The sequence below is a fragment of the Mytilus trossulus genome, chromosome 1 (assembly GCF_036588685.1).
Source record: "Mytilus trossulus isolate FHL-02 chromosome 1, PNRI_Mtr1.1.1.hap1, whole genome shotgun sequence".
In the NCBI taxonomy this organism is placed as follows: domain Eukaryota; kingdom Metazoa; phylum Mollusca; class Bivalvia; order Mytilida; family Mytilidae; genus Mytilus; species Mytilus trossulus.
The window spans coordinates 23,963,742-23,990,938 of NC_086373.1; the positions used below are offsets into that span (position 1 = coordinate 23,963,742).

General features: G+C 30.3%; 2 protein-coding genes across 9 annotated transcripts in view; one reads left to right on the forward strand and one right to left on the reverse strand.

Moving 5' to 3' along the window:
- Positions 1 to 26,961, reverse strand: part of LOC134719439 (universal stress protein in QAH/OAS sulfhydrylase 3'region-like) — a 39,302-nt gene extending 12,341 nt beyond the window's left edge. For 2 of the 8 annotated variants that reach the window (XM_063582467.1, XM_063582443.1), the window contains exon 1: positions 26,757 to 26,941. In XM_063582467.1, the coding sequence (XP_063438537.1) occupies positions 26,757 to 26,829 (73 nt within the window). In that variant the 5' untranslated portion in view covers positions 26,830 to 26,941. Of the gene's footprint in view, positions 1 to 10,682; positions 13,287 to 16,108; positions 16,133 to 17,506; positions 17,617 to 20,061; positions 20,143 to 20,204; positions 20,286 to 26,756 lie in introns of those variants that run through there. The other 6 variants (XM_063582454.1, XM_063582439.1, XM_063582481.1 and 3 more) reach the window with 6 other exon arrangements.
- On the forward strand, positions 2,518 to 6,775 carry LOC134682166 (cilia- and flagella-associated protein 251-like). Its single transcript, XM_063541743.1, has 2 exons — positions 2,518 to 2,597; positions 3,237 to 6,775. Exons 1-2 carry the CDS (start codon positions 2,518 to 2,520, stop codon positions 4,102 to 4,104), a joined length of 948 nt encoding a protein of 315 aa, XP_063397813.1. The 3' UTR covers positions 4,105 to 6,775.
- Positions 26,962 to 27,197: the final 236 nt, after the last annotated feature.

Consider the following 27,197-nt stretch of genomic DNA (forward strand, 5'->3'; position numbering starts at 1 on the left):
TCACATGAAAACAGGTTTAATGAGGTCGAATTATTCACCTGCAAGTGAATAAATCTTTATCAATGTTTATTAGCTTTATTTGTCAAAATTGAACCATTTTAGCTGATAAAAGCAAATTATTATTTCACCATTTCTTTTTCATTATGATTGAACAAAAAAAAAATCATAGTTTTGATTTTTTATATATCTCGTAGCGTGCCTCTTTAATTTAGCTGCATAAAAGGTTAGTGCATAGACTTTTTTTTTATCTTGTACTAATTCTGTATTGTCTAGGTTGGTCCCACTTTAAAGTTTTCAAAATCATGGATCCTCATCTGATTTTTTTTTTATCTAATGTGGAACTTTATTGCAAATCTTGTCCTTGAAAATTGTATGCTTATATGGATTATGTGCATTTTTAGTGATTACCCAGATTTCCTATCATGTCTAGATAAAATATAAAACAAAATATCATCTATTTAACTAAGAGTCATTTTTTTTTAAATATTTATACCTTAGTAAATAGTCATAATACATGAAGACTTTGCATATTTATTTTATTTTATTTCAGAATTTATACCTCATTGTCCATTATGCTGAATAAACTTTCTCCTTTATATCATAAGGATTTGTTTAGTTATCTTATAGTATGCAAATGCATTATTGAATTGTACCCTTTTTTATTCTCTGAAGTTTGTAAATATCCCTGAACATTTATATTCAAATATCTGTGAGAAATTATTCATTTTACAAACATTACTATTAAAAAAGGACTAAAAGGGATATATATGCAATAAAGAAAAGTGGCAAATGAGTAATCATACATGTATATGTAAAATTGAGAATGGAAATGGGGAATGTGACAAAGAGACAACAACCCGACCATAGAATAAAACAACAGCAGAAGGTCACCAACAGGTCTTCAATTTAGCGAGAAATTCCCGCATCCGGAGGCGTCCTTCAGCTGGCCCCTAAACAAATATATACTATATGTACATGGTTTAACAAAATTGGGTTACAACCAATCATGTATATACATACATCTACAGATTTATACATAATCTACTCCTCACTGGCTTAGTCAGGCTTCATGATGATATACTTATATTTCTATGTACATGCCTAGATATACTTTTTATTAGACAATGTGCTATTTAATTTGCAACATCAATTTGATAATGGATATCTGCATTACTGCTTCATTAACTACGTGTGATAGAAGGCTATTACTGATCATCAATTACATGTATTATTCACCAGGAGCAATTCAGCACAAACCATCAATCTAGACACTGTTTTGATATTTTCTTGTCAAACATAGACCTTTACAATAGGATTTTTAAATTTCAATTTTTATTGTTTATACATGTGCAATATAATTAATATGGCATAACTTATAACAATAATTGTATGTACATGTATATGAAATCCCTAAAAAAATATTTTCACTTGTGGTTAACTAGTTTTCATGTACTTTGTAGTTCCAAAAAGCATTTCCCATAAATTAGTTTATTGATGTTTAAATGCATGACATGTGCAAAGTCGGAAACAATAACTATATTTAAACAGATTTTTCCAGGAAATGAAAATTTGGAATATTGCCTCATAGTATATATATTTTAATTATATAGATGTACAATATATATGAAAACCTTAAAAGATCACCTAGTACAACTACTGTTTCTTTTTTTGCGGTCACCAAAGAATCAGTTTTTATTGGTAAAAAATTGACTGGTCATTTTGTCCAGTGATAAACCTAGTCATACAGAGAGACCTAAGGAATATTCATGGATTTAAGTATTTTTTTTGTTAGATGGGTAAATGTACACATAGTGTAACTTTTTATATAAAAATCACTTTTCGTGACTAGATTTTACTAGCCACATAGAGTAAACAAGAAATATCTTTTATATTCTAATCTCTGTTGAAGGACAATTTTACATAAATTTTCTGAATACTTCCCAGTCATATCAGAGTGTTTTTATTCTTTTTAAATTTACAACAAGCTTCATTGCACTTTATTTCTTCTTTTCAGGTAGATTAACAGTAGCAATGTTATTGATTTTCATAGGAGTTTTACCATCATAACACAGTTGCATATAAAGGCCAGAGGGATTCTGGTTTAATATACTATTGTAGTACTGTTGAATAAGGCCAGTAGGACAGAGCAACCTTTTGACCAGCTATATGTATTGGGATATCAGCTCTAATGACCCAATTATACAAGACCATCCAATTAAACTGTCATATTATGATGTAAATGAATACACTTTATTCTAGGTGCATGTAAATAGATACATACATTTACACCAATAAATTACTGTCCTCCAGTACAAAAACATAAGCAAATACTGCACCAGGTGTAGTTTTAATGATTTTTACTCCCTGTATGTTGTCCTGGTACAGTAATGAAAAGATTCAAAATAAAATATAGAAACAAAGGCTATAGTGTAACAAAACTATGGAAGTTAAATTGTCTTAACACTTATCATGATAATTGAGACCATCAACAACTCAAATATAAATAAATTTCTTATGATGCAATACACATCTAAGGCAGTGGCATTCTCTTACATGTACTCTAAGAGTTCCTTGATTGAGTTGAGTCTAGTGTTAAGGTAAGGTAAGGGTTCAGTATGAATTGGGACCCCTTGAAGAAGAAGCTTAAAATGGCTATATAAGAATCTAAATTTGACATTTATTTCCTGTTATTTTTTCCAATAAAATTACAAACAACTTTAAAGATTTTTACTAATACTTATAAAATTAACAGTTACTAGCTATTAATACTATTCAACTCTGAATTTCAGAAGTATATATTCTATCATAAATCAATTTAATGAATACCTATATTATTGATTAGTATTTGTTGTTTGGTATCTTGAGAATTTAAATGAACCAATTTAAATAACCTATTTTTGAACTGTGAAGGGTCAAGGTCACAGCTTTAGTATCTGCTTTATTCAAATGCGTAGAATCCTAATCCTAGATTAGATGATAATCTACCTCAAAATGTATCTAATTCTTAGAGAATAATTGGGATACTGTATTAAGGTGTGAATCCTATATTTAATTGTTAAATACTGTATATAATTCATACTCTATTTAAAATATGTATCAATCAATACACCTTTTACCCAAATACAGACATACATGTATATATCAAAAGAAGTCAGTGTCCAGTGGTTTTTTACCTGTTACTCTGCACTTCATGTATGATGTAACTGCTATATTTGAAAACATTTTGAAATTGATAGTTATATTAGAACTGTTGAGCCTGTTGAAACTGTCCCTGAAACACAGAAGACAGATGATGTAGAACCAAAAAAAGATGATGTAGAACCAAAGACAGAGGAAAATGAGAATAAGAATGAAACTAATGATGAAAAGAAGGACGAAGAAGTAACTAAGCAGGAAGAAACAAAAGAACCTGAAAAAGATACAGCTGCTGAGGAGGAGCAAAACAGACTAGAAGAAGAGAAAAAGGAAGAGGAAAGAAAGAAATTAGCAGAGGAGGAAGAAAGGCGTCTTTTAGATGCTAAATTGGCTGAGGAGGAAGCCTCTAAAAAGAAGGCTGAAGAAGAAGAGGAGACAAAACGTCATGCAGAAGAGGAGGCAAAACTTCAGGCAGAGGAGGAAGCAAGGAAACAAGCTGAAGAGGAAGAGCAGAGGAAGAATGCACTTCTGAATCAACAGGAATCTAAAGATGCCATGCAACAATTGATTGACGACAACACCAGATTGGCTGATGATGCTAAGACCGCTAAAGAGGAACTTCAACAAGTCACAGAGAAGCATAAAGTAGTAGAGACAGAATTAAGTGAATTAAAGAAAGAAAATGATGAAAATAAGGTTCAAGTGAAAAATTTACATGAAGAACTAGAGAAATTAAAAAAGCAAACTCCTGGTACGACAGAAAATGAAGATAATGATGCCCAAATTAGAGACTTGCAATTGAAATTAAAACAAATTGCTCATGAAGATGAAGAAAAGGAAAAGAAAATTCAAGAATTAAGTAAAGATCTTCATCAACTGAAAGTAGAATTACGTCAGAAAAGTGCCGGACACTCTAATGATAGAAATGCAGCTGATAATCCCAAATCAAAATCTTGTGTTATTTTGTAAATCCATATTTAGGATAAAGAGAACCATGAATGATATTTCTGAAATCTGTGATAGGTTAAATTTGTGAAACCAAATAAGTCTTTGGTGCATATTTATCTCAAAGTAAGTGTATATTGTATAAATGTAAATTACCATTTAAATTATTGTACTCTCAATTTTTTTTTCAATTTTCCCTGTAAATAGATTTAATTTACAAGAAATAATTTTCAGACTTAATTTCAATAAAATTTATTATTCATTTTTCATGATTTATTAGATTAAAAAGAAAAGGGTACTAAAAAGATTCTAAAAACTTTGTGAGCTTTATTTGTGAAATTGTTTAATATGTAAATTACTTTTATTTATTTTTATAGAAGAATGTAGACTCCTTTAAAGTGCAATTAAACTGATAAACCAAACTAATTTATGTATAGATATGTAAATTACTCCTAATTTGTCCAAAAATTCTTGACTTTTCATGTTTGTACATACTAATTTTAATATTCATTTACTAACCAATATTTAATTGAATATGAGGGTCAATACTGGAATATGATTTAGAAAGCAGTTTTCAATGAGAATATATATTTCCCTTACTGGATGAAACTTGACTAAGTTTAGGACATATATTTCAAATACATGTTATTATAATTATACAGAAAAGAATAGATAATATGACTCCTGGATCTAAACCTATTAAAATAATTTTATTGTGATGGGGTCATTTTCATCAGTGAAGAATCAAGTATAAATTCTAAGTAAAAAATTAATATGGTAAAAAAGGGGGTACAAGAACTTTTTATATTGAATATTCCTTTAAGGCCCTACCTAGAAATAGTCATCAGGCTTAAGGTATAAAAAAAATATTTATGACTAATTTAGAATTTGTACTAATGCAAAATCTGAAGTGATGTTAGCTTAATCATATTTTTATGCTCTGTGTATGGGCATTATGTTTTCTGGTCTGTGTGTCCACTCGTCCATCTATCCTCCTGTCCTGCTTCAGGTTTAAGTCTTTGGTCATGGTAGTTTTTGATGAAGTTGAAGTCATATCAACTTGAAACTTAGTACACATGTTTTTAATGATGTGATCCTTCTAATTTAAATGCCAAATTAGTGGTTTGACCCCAATTTCACTACCCACTTAACATAGAAAATAATAGCATTATAGGGGGCATCCATGTACTGTGGACACATTCTTGTTTAATCATACTTTGATGACCCCAGTAGACCCCTACTGGATGATACCAGAAGTTTGTTTGTAGCTAAGCACCCAGTGTTTATAATAGTTTACTTTTACCTTTATAAGAATGGACATTTAATTAATCTGACAGCCTTTAATTTTCTTTGATTATATGTATGAAAGTCGTGATAAGAAAGTGTAAAAATTATTTTATCTTATAGCAAACTTTATAATTTATTTTAAGGATTTTCAGTCAATACCAAAGTTAAATGTCCTGATTGAATTTTTTAGTTCTATTTATTGACTGTTATGTAATTTATTGATAACATTCTATTTAGTCACAGAGGTAGTTTATTTGTACTGCATAAATTATTATTGACTTATCATGTGCAATTTAGATTAGGGGAAGGGGGAATAACTCAAAATAATCATGAACTTATTGTGGCAAGATAAGCCCAAAAGACCAATAGGAAGGAATTGCATGGTGCATTTCTTAGATAAAAGAGAGTCAAAGTTCTAGGGAACAATATCATGTTATTACAGAGTGTTATTTTTATCAATAGTAATGTTCATTCTAAAGATTTGAAATTTTCATTATGAATTAGCTGAATATGAAAGAGAGGACCTTTTTTGGACGTCAGGATTGGAGTTTTTAAGCTTTAAAGCTAGGGATTTCGGGATTGACTCTTTCAGGATCCAGGATTTCTTTTTTGAATTTCAGGATGTCAGGATAGAATTCTTTTAAAATATAGGACCTTGGGGTTTCATGTTTTTTTTTTAAAGCTGGGATTTCGGGATCACGACCACTCCGACCCCCCTCATGAATAATAAGACAATTTTATTTGAAAAGAATGCACTTTTTGTTCTCTTGACATGTTTATATTTTTTCCATAAAGCATTTACTTTTTTCTAGTCAAACAGTCCAAATAATGCATTTGTACTTTTGGGGAATGAAAATTGTGATGTATTTTTATTTTTGTCATTTGTAATTTCCCATAATCTTATTTTCAATTGAAAGAAATTTTGATACATAATTTAGTCTAATTATTTATGATACAATGTATTGTAAAGTTGAAGTAATTAGTGTTGTTCTCCAAAGGAACTTAAGAAGATTTTTCTTCGCAATATATCAATATGATTTTGTGAATCCGTCCATGAACTTTTTTGTTTTAAATCATTTATAATAGATTTCAGTATAATTTACACACAATGCCAAAACTAGTATTAGAAAAACATATATAACAATAATATGTATGTTGAATATAACTATTTTTTCTAGATGAAGTTTCAGGTTTCGAAATTTATTTATAATTTATCTGTAATTGTTACAAAGTACATGTAGCTTTATAAAACTTGTTATCGTCAATTTGTTTGACTTGTTACTGGTCTGATTAAGTTGGATCATCAGTATATATATTTCATCAGGTAGAATTTTCTTATACTTTGCTAAAATGAAAATTTTACTATGCTTTTTTCAAAAATATAATAAAAATTACATTGAAAAGGAAAGGTTGAATGGAAAAATTAATTAATTCGTCCAACATATATTTTAATCTCATTTTTCACAGAAAGACTTCAAGTTTGGCCTGCAGCTTGTCAGTAATGAGTTTGCAGATACCTTGAACATTACAAGATATTGAAGGAATTTAAAAAAAAATCTCACTTATGTCTTAAAAACTGCAGAACAGAAGGAACTTAATATTTGGTAATTAATTCCTGCCAATGGAATTGGATTACAGGCTTTTGCTTAATAGGGTCCAATTGAACACAATGGGGTTTCTATTGGTGTTTTTATAGTGGAATTCCTACATAACAGCAGTAATATTTGATATGTTGTCACACATATTAAAAGGAGCAGGTTCAGGTTCTGTGCTGCCTCAACTAAATCAGGACACACTGAAATGTCTTCCTATTTTACTTACCATTGGTTTCATGTTGAAAGTCTTAAAGATAAAAGGTTTACCTAAAACATCATAGAAACTCAGACCAGATAAATGCTGTCAAAACAGACATACACACCTTACATTTTTGTATACACAAAATATATTTGACCTATTGCTTATAATAAATGAAAAACAGATCAAAACAAAAACATAAATTTAACATTCACAAATGAACCAAGAAAATAATGTCAAGATTAGATGCTACCTGCCAAACATATATACATCTTACGACCATTCCTTACACCTTATAAATTTTATACACAAAATGTATTTGACCTATTGCCTATAGTACTTGAAAAGCAGACCAAACCACCAAAACTTCATATAGACCAATAAATAATGAAAATGAGGTCAGATGAAACCAGCCAGACTGACATCTAACCATAACAGTCATTCCATACACAAAATTTACTTGACCTATTGCTTATGGTACTTAAAAAACAGACCAAAACAGGTTTTACAGAATGGATATGTGCTGACTATGTGGTATTTTGTTTTGAACATTGTTGAAGGCTGTACTGGGATCTTTATTTGCTTAAATCCTATTTAATTGAACTTTTAGTTTGATAATTGTTTTATTTGCATTCATACTGCAACTACTTATCTTATTTTTATCAAGTATTTGTATTTGTATACTTTACAAATCCTTGTATTTATTCACCAAAACATAAAAACATAAAATTTACTTGTGATTCACAAAGATGACTGTACAACAAATTGTCAGTCTTTTCATTAATGATGCAGTATCAATTTTCATGACTGGTGAGCTGAAAATCAATAAAGGTTTCTTCTTGAGAAACAAACTACACAACAGCCAGAAGAGAAACTTTAACTAAAGATTATACAGAAAACTTAAGTTTAGCAAACACAAACTCTGTCAAAAACCATGTATGAATTCTTATGCTCATGAAGAGAATACAGTTTCTGCTTCTGTAATGACACTCCCCTGTGTTACTCATGCGGTCAATTTATCTGGTGCTCTTCAAAATTTATCATTCAGAAGGAGTCCCTGTTGCTCTGTCTTTATTTTAATATGTGAAAATAGGGAGATGAGGTGTGATCTACTAGAATTCAAATGACACTGGCATTTTCAGCAAACCCTGAATAGGAATGGTTATATGGTTTAGTGAGAAGCTTTATGGCATCAATGTCATAGCTATAAGATGTGGTACAAGTACCAATGAGACAACTCTCTATCCAAGTCACAATTTGTAAAAGTAAACCATTAAAGGTCAATGTACGGTCTTCAACACAGAGTCTAGGCTTGCACCAAACCACAATCTATAAAGGGCCCCAAAAATGACTAGTGCATTGTTTGTAACAATGAATGGCTTAAAAATTTTGAAGGAACCTTATTGTCGAGCCTGCGACTTTTGTCGCAGAAAGCTCGACATAGGGATAGTGATCCGGCGGCGGTGTTAGCTCACTTCTTAAAAGCTTTATATTTAAGAAGGTGGGAGACCTGGATGCTTCATACTTTGTATATGGATGTCTCATGTTACGAAGTTTCCGTCAGTCACATGTCTAATGTCCTTGACCTCATTTTCATGGTTCAGTGACTACTTGAAAAAAAAAAGTTAATATTTTTGGTATGTTAAATTCTCTCTTATTATAAGTAAGAGGATAACTATATTTGGTATGTGTGTACCTTGCAAGGTCCTCTTGCCTGTCAGACAGTTTTCACTTGACCTCGACCTCATTTCATGGATCAGTGAACAAGGTTAAGTTTTGGTGGTCAAGTCCATATCTGAGATACTATAAGCAATAGGTCTAGTATATTCGGTGTATGGAAGCACTGTAAGGTGTACATGTCCAACTGGCAGGTGTCATCTGACCTTGACCTCATTTTCATGGTTCAGTGGTTATAGTTAAGTTTTTGTGTTTTGGTCTATTTTTCTTATACTGTATGCAACAGGTCTTCTTTATTTTGTGTATGGAATGGTTGTAAGGTGTACAGGTCTACCCAGCAGGTGTCATATGACCTTAACCTCATTTTCATGGTTCAGTGGTCAAAGTTAAGTTTTTGAGTTTTGGCCTTTTCTAATACTATACGTAATAGGTCAACTATATTTGGTGTATGGAAATATTTCATGATCTACATGTCAGTCGCGCAGGTTTTATTTGACCTTGACCTCATTTTTTACGGTTCATTGCTCAGTGTTAAGCTTTTGTGTTTTGGTCTGTTTTTTTTAAATTATAAGCAATAAGTCAATTTTGTTTGTTGTATGGAAGAATTGTTAGCTGTACATGCCTACCTGGCATGGTTCATCTGACCTTGACCTCATTTTCATGGTTCAAAGGTCAATGTTTAGTTTTCTTGGTTTACGTTAAGTTTATGTGACAGTTGTAATAAAGCTTTATTATTAGGACTATCAACATAATATCAATGATAAGTAAAGAAGGCGAGACATTTCAGTGTGTGCACTCTTGTTTGAACATTAAGCAATCAGAACCAAGAATTGCAACTGACAATCAAACTAACAGCTTAAAAAATAATAAAGGAAACACGAATTTGACTGACATGAACCAACAAAAATCGCTGATTTATAGGTTCTGACTTGGATAGCCACATAAAGAATGTAGCCTGGTTTCACATGTTTCCATCCCTGTAACCTGTGACAGTGGTGTAATAGTACATCCTTTAACAAGAGGCTGTCAAAAAGACAGCAAACTGGCATTATATTCGTGTTATTTAGGGCTGGCTATCGCTTGGGCAAAAATAATCATGAATATAATGTCTACCCATGTTAACACTACAATTAAGTAAAGATTGCATCATTTTTTTTTTAACTCAACCATAGTTTTCTATAAAAAAAAAGATATGATGGAATTAGATATGTTATCATGAAAAATAACATTCTATTTCTCAATACACTGAGATGTAAATAACCCCTGCAGCTCTATTTACTTTCCAGTTGAGGTTTTATAGGGTGTATTTCTATGTTGTGATGTGACACGCAGGACAGGAATAATATATCCATTGCAAATCCTGAGTTAGCTTTCTACAACTTTATGAAGTTTCATCAATTTCATTTATGCTGTTTAGGAAGAGTTTCCTACATTGAAGACCTGTTGGTGACCTTCTGCTGTTGTTTTTTCTATGGTCGGGTTGTTGTCTCTTTGGCACATTCCCCATTTTCATTCTTGATTTTACTTACACATTGCAATATTGAAGTAGGTAAAATTCGATTATCTCCCCTTTAACATGATATACCAAGATAATATTCCTGAATGCAAATCCTAAAGTATTCTACCATTGAGTAAAGTTTTATCAGTATCAATAGACGTGTTAACAAGAGGCTATAACCATTGAGGATTATCTCACCATTTTCATGATGTACCATCTTTAAATTCCTTGTTTCAAGTAAAGTTTTATAGTTGTAAGTTTCATCAATACACATCCAGCCCTCGTTGGCTGTTGATACCTGAACAAGGAGACCTTTTTATGACAGAACTGTAAATAAACACTGACACATTGCCTAGATATTTATTATGAATTAGTGTTTCTACAAAATCTTTATTGTCTGTATATAAAGCTGAAGGACTGGTTTGAGAAGAGATACCAATTATGTGAACAATTACAAGCAAAGAAATATAAAATGGTGAACACAAACATTACATCTTCATAAGTAAACAGATCTTTCAATGATGGCAAACATATGGCAATTGTTAACGTAGGAAGATCGAATTTGATCCTGGTGAAACAACTTAAATATAATTGAATTTGCGTATTCTGATAGTAATACTTTCTGCTTATGAAAAGTGTAATGTCGTTAGGTTTCTAAAATGTACTACAAGAAATGTATTCTTCTATAAATAATAAATTGCACCAAAACCTATTATGTATTTTCTGAGCATTTGATGTTTTGAACAATATGACATAAGAACAATTTCCGTATAAAAACATATTATCATAATTATACAAGTTTCAATTTCACATTGTATCAAAAACATTTTTTATTACCGATTATATTTTATTATACTTTCTGTGAGATTCCGTCTTTTTGAGAATTCTTATCCATCTAAATTTAATCTACAACTTGAACTATAACAATCATTATACAAAGTAGTGGTGTTTGTTGATGTGTTTATGAAAAGTAATGACCAATTCTAAAGAGCTTTGTCTACATGCTACAAGTCACAATTGAACACCAAATCTTTTTAATTCACTTCATAGTTGATATTTTTGCATACATGAAAAATCCCAAATGATCTGCTTTTTTTTAAATAAATCTAAACAAAAAGCATTTCTATGGAACCTGCCACATAAATCCTCTTTAGAATGCACTAGCCACTGTACAGAACAAGGTATAATTTCAAATTATTTATAATTTACATAAATGTACATCAATATAAAGGCTATGCTTTTGTTCAGCTGTATATAATGGTACTTCGCAATGAAACGAGGTAGTATCTTTGTCCAATATGACAGTGCCTCCCATTCTCATATTATAAATCTTTTCTTGAGCTAAATCATATTTCACAACTTTTAAAAATGTGCATGATAGAATGTAAAATAGCAGTTATTTCCCTTTATCTAAACATTACATTCTTAGTTATACGGTCACCTAAAGCCATCAAATTCAAGTAAATGCCTGATCAACTAAATAAAACTACGGTAAGCAGTTTAAGATAATCATAATGTATTCATGTTGCTGTTTTATCTGCAAGAAAATGTTAAAACAGCCTAAAATTTCTATAACCTAGATATCATTGGGGAATCAATCATTTCTCTTCACATTCAGAAATTATCAAATATTATTTAGCTCTTAAATCTTTAAATATATAACTCTGGTATTATTATATTATTTACAGACTCATTTCAAGGGTCAGTGTTCAAAATATCGCTGTTTTTTATGCATGTGTGGAAAATATATATGTTTTAAAAATTTCATCTAATTTCATTGTCATTATTAGTTTAATATGTCATTTTAAATCATTCAATTTGATGAGTTTTTTGTTATTTTCAATGAAGTTTATAAATCAGCTGATCTAGTGAGAAATATATACAACATATGAAGTTACTTTCAATCAAATGATTATGTGACTAAGGGGAGATAATTTACATCAAACTAAAGAAAAAGGATAATGTGAATTAAAGTAAAAAAAAATCCAGCAGAGAATAAATAGTAAATATGTTATAATTCAATATATAGTGGTCTTAAAAACCTCAGGAATGTTACATTTTATCGTTGCATGCAAAGTAAGTATAAAAGTGTATTAAAAAAGGTCACAAATTGAAGCTGGAATTAAAATTGCACTTCAGTAAAAAATTATAAATTCAAGAATCAAAAAAGATCTGAGCTGGTAAAAGATGCTTTGTACAATCACCTATGATAAATTCATAGAGCACCTCAGTTTATTGATAACAATTTAAAACATTTGATATGCAATTCTGTAACATATTTTAATTCCAGCTTACAATAATAGTTTGGCAAGACTACTCGATCTAAACTACATCTACTCAGAATAATTATTAATGTGAAAAATCTAATATTTAGTACCAATACATCTTCATTATAATAAACAAATACAAAATTTTACTGTAATCAAAACAAACAACTATTGCTTAAAAATTTGACATGAACTGTAAAATACAATTATTTAACAAATTATTTATTTCACAAATAAGCTAATAAAAAATATGACAAGTATTCTAACAAAATCTAAAATAATGCAAAATATCTTAATTTCAAAGTTTTTTTACCTAAAGAATTTACTATTATGACCAAGAGCATTGATACTGTAAATACAACCATGAACTTAAAAAAAACAGAGTTTGAAGCACAAAAATAAACAATAAATTTACTAATAAAAATCCTGTTCAAGAGCACTATCTCAAGACATAAATGTAACAATCTTCTTATCTAAGTTCATGTTCATCATTTCCTGACTACCACAACAGGGCATCTTGCATGTTGAACAATGAAATCGCTAACACTTCCCATAAAGGTACGACGTATCTTTCCTAATCCCCTGGTTCCACAGATGATAAGGTTAGCTTTGTGGGTTTCTGCAGCCTCAATGATAGCTTCTCCTGGTTTCTTACCAGTCAGTATAAAGGCTTCACCCTTAATCTGAAAGTATACATAAACAGTTTAAAACCAATTTAGTAAGAACTTTAAGACAATGTATAAATATGATCAAAAATTAATATGAATTGCTCCTTAAAACATGTAAAAAGGAGGAATATTTGTAAAGTTCTATTACTTGGCCCTGAAAAAGATAAAGAAAACATTCAAAATTATGTTATTTAATACTAATGTCTAAATCCACTGCCTTTTATTTTATTCCAAGTCAGGAGCCTGTTGTTCCATGGTTGTTGGAGTTGTTCATTTATAAGAGTTTCTTGTGTCTCTTGTTTTATATAGATTAGGCCATTGTTTTTCCTGTTTGAATTGTTTTACACTGTTCCTAAACCAATATAGATAGTCTAGAAGTTTCTGTGAAATTAAATGTATTAAAGACAACTGGTCCGAGTACACAGTTATCGTCCTTTGATTTTCGTTGGCCACGAATATAGTCCTTAGTGTGGAAAGTGTGTTACTTGCCAATTTTTGTTTTACCCCTTCCAAATTTATTTCTCCATGTTTTATGCCTCATATAGCAAGTTGGGGGGTGAAATGACACTGTAAAAAAATTTGGGTCATAAATATTAATGTAAAGTAGTGATTAGGTCCATCTGAAAAAGGTAAAAAATTAGCACTTCGGAAGCTGTCAAAAGATTTCAAGACCCCCTTAACATAAAATTGTCCATATTTTGAGTTAGAGCTGATGAAGTTTTCTATAATTTTGATATAATTTGTCCCAAAAGTAGTACAACACACTGTAAAAATATTATTAAGAAAGCACAGGTGGGATTTTTTTAATTTTCATTTATTGTCTAAAAGAAATGCACTACGAAATAACAGTGTACTCGGACCTACTTATAGATGTTTAATAACAGATGTGTAACAATCACACATAAACTTCACTTTTAAAGAAAGCGTAGTTGTTGGTATACTTTTGTTCAAGAAATGTAACAGCATGTGAAACAGTGATTAATTAAATTTGGCAAGGACGTCCTTGAATTTAGTAATATTTAGTATTCTTATATTTTTAGAGCAGAATTACTAATAGTAGTATAACTGGGAAAACATGCACAGAATTTTAGTCCAATCTTGTTTATGGTTTTAGTGTTGATTGTTGGTTTTTAGTCATATCTTTAGTTTAGTGGCCATTGGGAACAGAAATACTGACACTTATCATGACAAGTATAACTGTACACATAAAAAAACATTTTCTTTTCAAACATTTTTCCTGTATAAATCAAAATAAATAATGAAAAGTAGTGATAACACACTACAGTGTGCATACTACCTTCAGGTCAAAATGTCAAATTGATTAATTATATCTGGTAGTAGGTTTGAGAAGACACACATGTATACAAACAGATCACCTCATTTAGTATTATATCCTAAACTTATTACTAACAATCAAATTCTTTTTTCTTTTCTTTTTTCAGTAATGTGATATTTTTTTAATTTAGCTGTAATTCCTTAAAATTTTAGATTCTTCATTGGATATATTGCCTTTTTGAAATAATATAATTTGTAAATCAGCCTTTTGCCTTACAAGATGTGACACTTACCACCAACTACAAATCACACTGGCTATACTTACAACCATGTGTGTGCAATAGGAGGATTTTGGTTATAAAGCTTGTTTGGTGATGTAAGCAAACATTTTTCAAAGCATAGAAGAAAATAGGTGTTAATGTTTTACAAAATACCTAGAAAACAAGCTGACAGCAGATCAGTACTAAGATTTATTAAATCATACCAATAGCCATGTAAATTTACATAAGCGAGTCTGTTAGCCAAAGATGATAAAAAAAATCTAAACCACTCCTAAAACATTACTATACATGTCAATTTTACCCTAACATTCTGACTGATAACAGAAGATAATACCATTGGTTCAAACTGCATTTTCTAAGTTCAATATTCCAATACCGGTATATCCATTATTCTTTTATAGATTGTTTCTTAAAATTTAAAAAGTTTCTTCGTATATTTGATAATTTGTTGTTTTCCTATTGGGAGTGTTGGAGTATCAAGGACTTCAATTGGAATCAGGTTTGGTATAATTCAGAGGCACATGAAAGAAAATTGTCCCATGTTTCAGATCCCATGGGTCAGGTATAGACATGCGGTTTCCTTTGGTTTTTAGTTCCCTAATACAATGACTAAACTTTCACATGTTTTAGTTCCACCGGTACATGGTACTGAAATACTGTGTTAAGATGATAATGACCTGCCTACAACCAAATCTCTATATATTCTAAGTTTAAGGGCCATGCTTTTGTCACAAGAAAGAATAAAACACTAGCATAATCTGTAACTTATCAATTTACAACTCACTATTGATATCAGTTCAAATTTCAATATCTTAACATCATATAAAAGTTTGGACTGCAATTAAAGCAAAACAAAGTCTGACCAAGTGTAATTTTTTGTATATTTTATATGTCAAGGAGCCATATTCTGTCAAAGGTATGACAATCAAAACGTAATGCATATATTTGTTTTTATCTAATCATATACATGATATACAGCAGTTGAATATCTGCAAGCATTTCGTAAAAGTATTGATTACAAGTTATATGAGGACAGGTAAAACTATTTATCATGCTTCCCTTTGCCTTTATCACCCTGCTCAGTCCCACTGTAATTCTCATTATTGCTCGAAGCTGATATTTATGATATCTATATGCAGAAAACCTGATCATCTATACATATCACAACCTTGTACTTGCAGAGGCATACACTTATCTGGTGCTACAATAAGGACTTAATTTTCAAAAGAAACTGACATGCATGGCAATATTGTTCAAAATAAGAAGGCTAAAATATTTTACCTTAATCATTTGATCATTTGGTCCCTAATTACAATGCAAAAAGTGCAAATACATTATTTGTAAGTTATAAATTCTTGTTATAAAAAGTAAGAAATATTACAGTTGAACATTCATAATTTGGAAGTCAAGGTTTTATCTGTTCCTATCTGACTTTAAAAGATAAATTTGTGATTTCCATAAGATCATAGATTATTAATGACTCTATCAGCCATCTAACATAACTGACATTATAACCAAACTAGAGGCTCTTTACTAAAGAGCCTGTGTCGCTCACCTTGGTCTTTGTGCATATTAAACACACAAATGACACAGATGGATTAATGACAAAATTGTGTTTTGGTGATGGTGATGTGTTTGTAGATCTTATTTTACTGAATATTCTTGCTACTTATAATTATCTCTATCTATAATGAACTTGGCCCAGTAGTTGCAGTGCAAAATATTTTGCAAAAGTTTACAAAATTTATGAAAATGGTTAAATATTGACTTTACAGGGCAATAACTCCTTAAGGGGTCAATTAACCATTTTGATAATGTTGACTTATTTGTAGATCTTACTTTGCTGTTCATTATTGTTGTTTACAGTCTGATAATTTCAGGGTAGATAAATATTGACCTTCTGCATGAACAATTTTATCTGTAAGATTTGCTGTAAATGCTTTGGTTTCAGAAATATGAGCCAAAAACTGCATTTTACCCCTATGTTCTATTTTTAGCCATGGTGGCCATCTAGGTTGGTTGGCCGGGTCACCAGACACATTTTGAAAACTAGATACGCTAATGATTATTGTGGCCAAATTTGGTTTTATTTGGCCCAGTAGTTTCAGAGAAAAAGATTTTTGTAAAAGTTAACAGACTACGCCGGACGACGACGACGAGCTAAAAAATAAGAGATATTCACAATAAAATTAAAGAACATTTTTTTAAAAGATAAATCATAAAAACAACCAATATTAAATGCTACCAAACTTAAATGTTATTATTACATGTTTGATGGACCAATCTTCATACCCTATGTCTTTCAAACAGGGTCAGGATCTTCAACAAATTTGTGTAATTTAGAGTGACCCTATATATAGTTGACAATAAGATCCAAGTTAGAACGACACCATCTTTAAAGCCACCACTTGTTAATATAAATTAGAACTCACAAAACATTTTAAAACATTATGATTTCCATTAATTTTAATAATCACAACAAACTGATCACTTTCAGACTCTAATGATTAATATATATGTGGTAAAAACAAGCCTCCCAGGCCACACAAAATGAACATTAAATCATACAATAGGGGTTATCATTTTTTCTATTGAACCAGCAAATTACTAGTGAAAAATAACTGTCAATGAATTCTTGAGTACTATAAGTGATAAGCACATGATATAAAACAATGTTACCTTTCCTCTCAATTTATCTACAAATTTACTCTTCAGGCTATCAACCTCGTTCTGTTGTTTCTTCACCTGTTCGGTTATTTGAGCAATTTGTTTCTCATCATAATTAATACCTAAATTCAAAAAGACAAATATGAATACTGATTAAGAGCATGATTGTAAAAAATCTTAAATTTTCTGAGCATTAGACAAGACATTGTATGTGTATAACATAAAATATTTGATTTGCTGGTTTTTCGTTTTCTGTTATTAAAATAAAATCTAATTGTATGCTATTTTGTGGATTCTCCTATTGCTACAGTGTTGAAGATGTCCAATAGATATGAGTGAGTACATGTATCTAGGTAAATAAATTTTATATTTACGCCAGAAGCGTGTTTCGTCTCCAAAAGACTCATCAGTGACGTTTGTAGAGCCAAATAAGGTAAATTAGCATTACAGATATATAGAGTCTGTTTGTCTATCACTTTCAAAAACAAACATAAAAAATATTTTTGAACTGACTTTTGTGCAATCTTTTTTCTATACATTCTACAAACATTTTTTTCAGATTCAATGTAATAACCAGCCATTTTCAAAAAGTCTTTATGGTAATCTCATTATATTACTGTGGATTCATATATTTGTAGTGGAATCAATTTTTGTGGATTGAGAAAACACATGAATTTCTTTTGTGTCAAACTTTGCACATGTCTTTGTACTTTGTTGAACTTTTAAAACAATATCCATGTTTCCATGAAATAAATAAGAATAAACAAGTAATATTTTTGCAATGGAATAAACCGTTGAATTCTGATGTAATGGCTCTAGTTTCACCTATACTCCACCTGGTCAAATTTAATATTATTTTTTGACAATTCTTGGTAAAATCAGAAAAGAGAACACCTGCAGCAAAATCAATTAAACATGTATAGTATCTGTAGGTTAGTTTAGTCTGTAATCAACAAATAAATAAAGAGTATACTTCAGATATGTATATAACACATGCTGTATACAAGAAGGTCTAACTATTAACTCTAAAATATCATGCATATTATCAAAATATAATGTTTGGTGCAACTTCAGTAATAGTGGTTATCCTGTTCAAATCAAAGAGTAAATAGAATAGCCTGGTCCATACCACCAAACAACTGATTAAATCACTGGACTGGACTCTACATTTATCAACAAATCCTGCTAAAAAATATGGATGAGAAAATTCCTAAACAATAGTTGCTACCCATGTAACTTTTGCCTCAATCATGCCTTCTAAACCATATCAACACAAAAACTAGCATCTTTCTCTACACTCCATTCTCAATCAAACTGGTAACAACAAAATATAAATACAATGCAGGTACATTAACAAGCAACTATCTACAGATTTAATAATAAACATTAATATAATCCTAACAGTAGGGAACTAAAGATAACTCAAAGTGCAGCTGACCTTGGCAAGGTCATTACAACAAACGTTAAATACTATAGTATCACCTCAAGAGATAGCTCAACACAAAATAAAGATAGAAACATTTTTAAAAGTAGGATCCTAAAAGTGTATACAAAATGCACCTAAAAATGCTCTAAACCTATTTTGATCACACTAGCATTACAGAGTCTCACTTAGAACTGAGGAGCTGATGGGGAACCAAACATAAATGATTAAAAAACACAGTCAAACATCCATTTTTATGAAACATACATGTAATGTAATTATCTACATGTAAATATAAATTAATATTAGTTTCAATTTGCTTGAAACAAAAACTGCTTGTTGGCTGTTACAAAATTTTGATTTAAGCACAAAGTAATATATATGTTTTAGTTCATTCAAAATTGAATACATGTTATATCAAAAAGTAAAATCACAAAAATACTGATTCCGAGTACATGTATATGAACATAGATGTAGGAAAAGGATAAATTGGGTTAAACAATACAAGGTAGGTAGGTAATTTTGTAACAATTCAGTTCCTCCTGTACACACTCAGAAACAGTAAATACATGTTCAGGTCAATTCAGTATGAATGATCGAAAAACATTATGTGTAAATTGATCTGCAAATCTTTTTCATTAAAGAAAATGCATCTCCAATGAAGTAGGTGCATTCAAGTTGAAAAAATATTCTTCTTACATTATTATTTTATTAGTACATGTAGTACATTTTGTGTATTAATAATTTTCTAGTAAAAAAAAAACATATCAAGTGCAATAGCTGATATCAAAGTGCTTGATGCTCACACAGCTCTGTCTGATATATTCTTTAAAGAAACAATCAATTTTAAAAGAAAGGACGGCTTATTTTAGTAACATGACTAATTTGAATTCACAATACATGTATTAGTCTGTTTTTAGGATTGGGAGACATGACTGTTAATAAACCTGATTATATTTACTATTATAAGTTGGAAAACGTATATATACACTTTAAATTTATTATATGTCTGGGTATAGGTGCAACTGTTAATGCATACTATAAGACTGAGTCCAACTAAAGAAAACACAATATAAATAACTAGAACACCACAAACACACATCTCTAAGGAAAACAGAAGATGACGACACAGTGATTTTCTTACCAACAGAAAGGTCTAAATGAAACTCTGCACAGTTTACAACCTTTACATCATCCGAGTCTCTCGCCATGTTAGTCAGATACCCTGAAAATCAGAACAACAACCATTAAATCAAATCTTCATTTTAAATCTAGTTATTTTCTTACCAACAGACATTCCTAAATGAAATTCAGCGCAGTGGACAACCTTCACATTGTCAGAATCTCTTGCCAAGTTATTCAGGTACCCTAAAATTTAAAAAAAAGATAGTAATTATTTGGTATTAAGATCGAAAATGTTAGTCAGCAATTTCATCAATTTTCATTGTTCAAAGAAAGATATAACAATATCTAAATTCAAAAATTTTAGTATGGTCAATTCAATTTAAAAACTACTTTATACTGAATAATACTCTTTAAACCAGAGAGTGCTGTTTACTTTATACACACAATTAATTAATGATAAATAGAAGTTTGTTTTCATCTATATCTCACAATTTTGAATTAAACGGGTGTAAGCAATTGCAATGTCAAAAAGCTAGGATTGGAAGGGTGGGTCTCTTCCTGTATGACTGAGTTCGTGAAATCATTTTTTCCTTGGTGGTCCTTGACGAAAATCTGCTGGTCCTCACTTTTATTCTATTGAAAAATACTAAAAGTGTGTCAGTCCTATTCAAAATTTTGATGGTAAAATCCTGAGGACCGCCACTTTTCCCGAACTCTGGTATGAAGGTCTACATTGATGTTTGACTGGAAGGAGTCATTTTTTAAAGTCAATAACAATGGGTTGCAATTTCAAAATATCATTTCAATATTTGAATGGCAGAGGGGTGGGGTTTGAAATCCCAGCTGCATGTCTGTACCCGACATCCTACATTGTATCTTGAAATCCATGGGGCCCAGTATCACTGGATTTAGGTTTTATATTTCTTAGTGATATTAAAAGTTGGAAAACTGTTATGATGAAAGGAAAAAATATTCTTTTACTGTTTTTAAATATAATAACATATGCTATGTCAGGCTTTATATTCCATACTGACAAGAGTTTATGTTCTCTCCCAAAATTGTTTATTAAGTTTGTCATTTAATGTCAAATCATCCTAGTAGAACAACAATTATTCGCTGATTGTGAAAGTCATCTATAACACTAAATAGCATCTATTTCTCAGAAGTAGGTCAATGGTCTAACTTTATAATAAATCAAAAATAGAAATTCCTGTGTTGTCTAGGTCATTGGCATGACCCACATGTTTTTCATGTATCTAACCATATAATCCACTTCTTAATACAATGTACAACTAATATTTAATATTTCCTGGCATCCGACATGTATACCTTTACATGAATGCACATGTAATACATTTGGACAGGTATCATTAAGAACCTAAGTGAAATGTTGTACATAGTGATTTTTCCCTTATTCATGTATTTGAATCTGACTTTGCTGTCAATGACAAAGAGGACAGTAGAAAACATCCCCAATGACATACAGGTCACCTTGAACTTGATCACCTGTAGGAGTGTAATGTATGAGCCATAGTAACAGGTAAAACTATCACACAGGTAGAAATACATAACTTCCATCACATATTCATTCATACATGTATTTATAACTTAAGAAGATGACATTTAAATTTCCGTCTTATATCTAGATAAACCTGTGACCAAAAATTTGTAAAATGTGCCTATTATTATTTCTTTTTGTAGTCATTTGTTTACCTGCATTTTAAACTTTAGGGAAAATAAATTGGTTTCTTGGCCAGTTAGTTACCTACAAATCTACATATAATTTATCAAAATATTGTGTTTATTATAAGAAATGTACTGTAAGATAAATGTAACACACTAGAGGGACGACATTTCCTACCGTATCATATATCAATTGTACATTTTTTTATGGCAGGGTATAAAATATATAAAATGTGTATAATAAAGCCTTTCTAAAATAAACCAAATGTTACATGTACACTGAAATATTTCTTAGAATGTCAAATATTGTTATATGCTCCCTGCAAGTCAGTTTAGTAAAAAAATTATAAATAAACATCCCCCATTTTATCCTAGTAAAAAATGTATGCAACAATACAAATGTAATGAAAATATAAGTATCTTTAACAAAACACAGGTATCTGGAGGATAGTTTTCTCATTAACAAGCATGCAATGTACCCCTTATCCTTATTTTCAAAAGCAGATTGATGGGGAGGCAGCCCTGACCCTTAAAGGGGCACTAGCTGTCAAATTCATGTTCACTGATTTGACTCAAATTTTCATATTTTATTTATAATAATGTAAAAAAATTTACTATCAAAAGTATAAAATAAACAATTTACAGGCCATGGTCTCAATAAAATGCAGCTTCCTTTTGTGTGAATTTTAGCCAAAACACCATCTAATTTTAAAACTATGGAGTTGACCTTCTATGACCATATAAGCGATGTAAACATAATCATAGTCAATCATTGATATGAATAGATTAAGCAACTCTTGCAATTGTATTTTTATAGGTATGTTAAATTTTGTATTGTAGATTAAAAATTTATGTTTATCATCGTTTTTGCCTATATTTTATAAGAATGATTTTGTGTTGATCAAATCAGTTAATCAAATTATTTACACATTCTTTTCATTAAATACATGTACCTGTACACGGACAATGCATGTGTTATTCTTTCTCTTTCTATGGGGTTAAATTGGAGTTCACATGAAAACAGGTTTAATGAGGTCGAATTATTCACCTGCAAGTGAATAAATCTTTATCAATGTTTATTAGCTTTATTTGTCAAAATAGAACCATTTTAGCTGATAAAAGCAAATTATTATTTCACTATTTCTTTTTCATTATGATTGAACAAAAAAAAAATCATAGTTTTGATTTTTTATATATCTCGTAGCGTGCCCCTTTAATTTAGCTGCATAAAAGGTTAGTGCATAGACTTTTTTTTATCTTGTACTAATTCTGTATTGTCTAGGTTGGTCCCACTTTAAAGTTTTCAAAATCATGGATCCTCATCTGATTTTTTTTTTATCTAATGTGGAACTTTATTGCAAATCTTGTCCTTGAAAATTGTATGCTAATATGGATTATGTGCATTTTTAGTGATTACCCAGATTTCCTATCATGTCTAGATAAAATATAAAACAAAATATCATCTATTTAACTAAGAGTCATTTTTTTTAAAAGATTTATACCTTAGTAAATAGTCATAATACATGAAGACTTTGCATATTTATTTTATTTTATTTCAGAATTTATACCTCATTGTCCATTATGCTGAATAAACTTTCTCCTTTATATCATAAGGATTTGTTTAGTTATCTTATAGTATGCAAATGCATTATTGAATTGTACCCTTTTTTATTCTCTGAAGTTTGTAAATATCCCTGAACATTTATATTCAAATATCTGTGAGAAATTATTCATTTTACAAACATTACTATTAAAGAGAGACTAAAAGGGATATATATGCAATAAAGAAAAGTGGCAAATGAGTAATCATACATGTGTATGTAAAATTGAGAATGGAAATGGGGAATGTGACAAAGAGACAACAACCCGACCATAGAAAAAAACAACAGCAGAAGGTCACCAACAGGTCTTCAATTTAGCGAGAAATTTCCGCACCCGGAGGCGTCCTTCAGCTGGCCCCTAAACAAATATATACTAGATGTACATGGTTTAACAAAATTGGGTTAAAAGCAATCATGTATATACATACATCTACAGATTATATACATAATCTACTACTCACTGGCTTAGTCAGGCTTCATGATGATATACTTATATTTCTATGTACATGCCTAGATATACTTTTTATTAGACAATGTGCTATTTAATTTGCAACATCAATTTGATAATGGATATCTGCATTACCGCTTCATTAAATACCTGTGATAGAAGACTATTACTGATCATTAATTATTATGCACCGGGAGCAATTCAGCACAAACCATCAATCTGGACTATTTGTTTTGATATTTTCTTGTCAAACGTAGACCTTTACAATAGGATTTTAAATTTCAATTTTTATTTTTTATACATGTGCAATATAATTAATATGGCATAACTTATAATAATAATTGTATGTACATGTACAATGTATATGAGATCACTTAAAAAAATATTTTTACTTATGGTTAACTAGTTTTCATGTACTTTGAAGTTCCAAAAGGCATTTCCCATAAATTATTTTATTGATGTTTAAATGCATGACATGTGCAAAGTCTGAACAATACTTTGATATTAAACTAAATATAAACAGATTTTTCCAGGAAATGGAAATTTGGAATATTGCCTCATAGTATATTAATTATATAGATGTACAATATATGAAAACCTTAAAAGATCACCTAGTACAACTTCTGTTTCTTTTTTTCAGGTCACCAAAGAATCAGTTTGTATTGGTAAGATCTTTACTGGTCATTTATCCAGTGATAAACCTGGTCAAACAGGGAGACCTAAGGAATATTTATGGATTTAAGTATTTGCTTTGTTACACAGGGAAAATGGACATATAGTGTAACTTTTTATGTAAAAATTACTTTAAGTGACTAGATTTTACTAGCCACTTAAAGTAAACAAGAAATATCTTTTATATTCTAATCTCTGTTGAAGGACAATTTTATATAAATTTTCTGAATACTTCCCTGTCATATCAAACAGTTTTTACTCTTTTTAAATTTACAACAAGCTTCATTGCACTTTATTTCTTCTTTTCAGGTAGATTTACTGTAGCAATGTTATTGATTTTCATACCAGTTTTACCAGCATAACACAGTTGCATATAAAGGCCAGAGGGATATTGGTTATACCATTATAACACTGTTTAATAAGGCCAGTAGGACAGAACAACCTTTTGACCAGCTATATGTATTAGGCTATCAGCTCTAATGACCCAAATTTTATAAGATTCCCCAATTAAATTGTCATATTAGGATATAAATGAATACATTATATTTTAGGTGCATGTAAATAAATAGATACACACATTTACACCAATAAATGACTGTTTTAAGTCCTCCAGTACAAATACAAAAATGTACATAAGCAAATACTGCACCAAGTGTACTTTTAATGATTTTTACTCCCAGTATGTTGTCCTGGTACAGTGATGAGGCAATACACATCTAAAGCAGTGACATTCTCTTACATGTACTGTAAGAGTTCCTTAACTTTAGGTTATGTTTTTTTCTATGTTTGAGTTGAGTCTAGTGTTAAGGTAAGGTAGGGGTTAAGTATGGATTGGGACCCCTTGAAGAAGAAGCTTAAAATTAAGAATATGAATTTGACATTTATTTCCTGTTATTTTTTCCAATAAAATTACAGACAACTTTAAAGATTTTTACTAAGTAACTACTTAAGAAATTAACACAGTTACTGTTACTAACTAATAATACTATTCAACTCTGAATTTTGTTTAAGTATACATTCTATCATAATTTCATAAATCAATTTAATGAATACCTATATTATTGATTAGTATTTGTTATGTTTGGTATCTTGAGAATTTAAATGAACCAATTCAAATAACCTATTTTTGAACTGTGAAGGGTCAAGGTCACAGCTTTAGTATCTGCTTTATTCAAATGCGTAGAATGATTGATCCTAGATTAGATGATAATCTACCTCAAAATGTATCTAATTCTTACAGAATAATTGGTATACTGTATAAAGGTGTGAATCCTATATTTAATTGTGAAATACTGTATATAATTCATACTCTATTTAAAATATGTATCAATCAATACACCTTTTACCCAAATACAGACATACATGTATATATCAAAAGAAGTCAGTGTCCAGTGGTTTTTAACCTGTTACTCTGCACTACATGTATGATGTAACTGCTATATTTGAAAACATTTTGAAATTGATAGTTATATTAGAACTGCATTCTGTTGGAGGCAAGTGACACCCTCCTTTCCCCTACTTCAAATAATTATGACATGTTGAAATGCTATTTCTATTCTTTGTTGTTAGGCCTTCTTATGATGTGTAACAGCAAAAAGTTGAGATGTCAAACTACATTTCCAATGTACAAAATGTACCTTTGCCAATGGAATGAGTGGTTGTCCTCAAATCAATCAAATCAAAAGCTTTATTTAGAATAGGTGCCTACAGTACATGTTACTTTACGAACATAAGGTATGCTTTTAAAACTGACATGACATTTCTGTTAATACATTTCATGTACATTGTACCTAGACATGTATTCATTTATTCATTGAACAGTGTACATTTTACATGTATTTTGTAAAAATGTCCTGACTCATCAAAACTTGTCTTTTTCAAGCTGCTTTTACCTGATTATAGTGTCATTAAAGCATCAGAGGCATAAACAATTTTTTAGTATATATGTCTCTGGTGTCATAATCATCTATCTTTTTTATAAAATTCGACTGTCAGGGATTTTAACAGATACAAATTACTGATTAAAGAGACAAATTGTACAGTCTGATCGAGTTGGTAACACTTCACTTCTCATCTACGGTACCTTTCAGTAATTATGAACTTGTGTATATTATATTAACTAATCTCCCACAAATTGTTCCACTTTATGTCTGTCTCCGATTTCAGGTATCCACTCAATCATCGTTCTCCTCGGCGGGTATCCTCTCGAGAAACGCGAACTCAAGCGGTGGTTATAAAAATTTTTTACAAAATGTCAAACACGTTGTATGGTTTGTAGTGTTTTACAAGAAAAGTAATGGAATAACTTACATTCAAAGGCTTCATCTGCTTGAGCACTAGCATCAACTGCTATCATAACTATTCTTGATTCACTTTCTGCCATTTTTTGTTGGAGTAAAGTTGAAATATTTTCGATATAATCTAATGGAGGTCACAACCCTATTTCTAATAAGGCGCGTATAATCTCTGAATAAAGTACGGGCGGATATCAAGATGACATCCGGAAACGGTCATATTATGTGACGTATTGCATGTATAAATATGTCTCAGATAGTTACAGTATTATTCAGTCCATTAAAATTATGTTTTTGGTCAAATATTAAGAAAAAAATAACCAATGTCGTTGTGAGAAAACAAACTCGTCATAGTGTGACAAAAATGCAGTTTAGGCATAAGACAATATTTGTAATTTATCGTTGGATTGTAATCTACAATGCAAATCATACAAGAGGGGGGGGGGGGGGGGGGGGG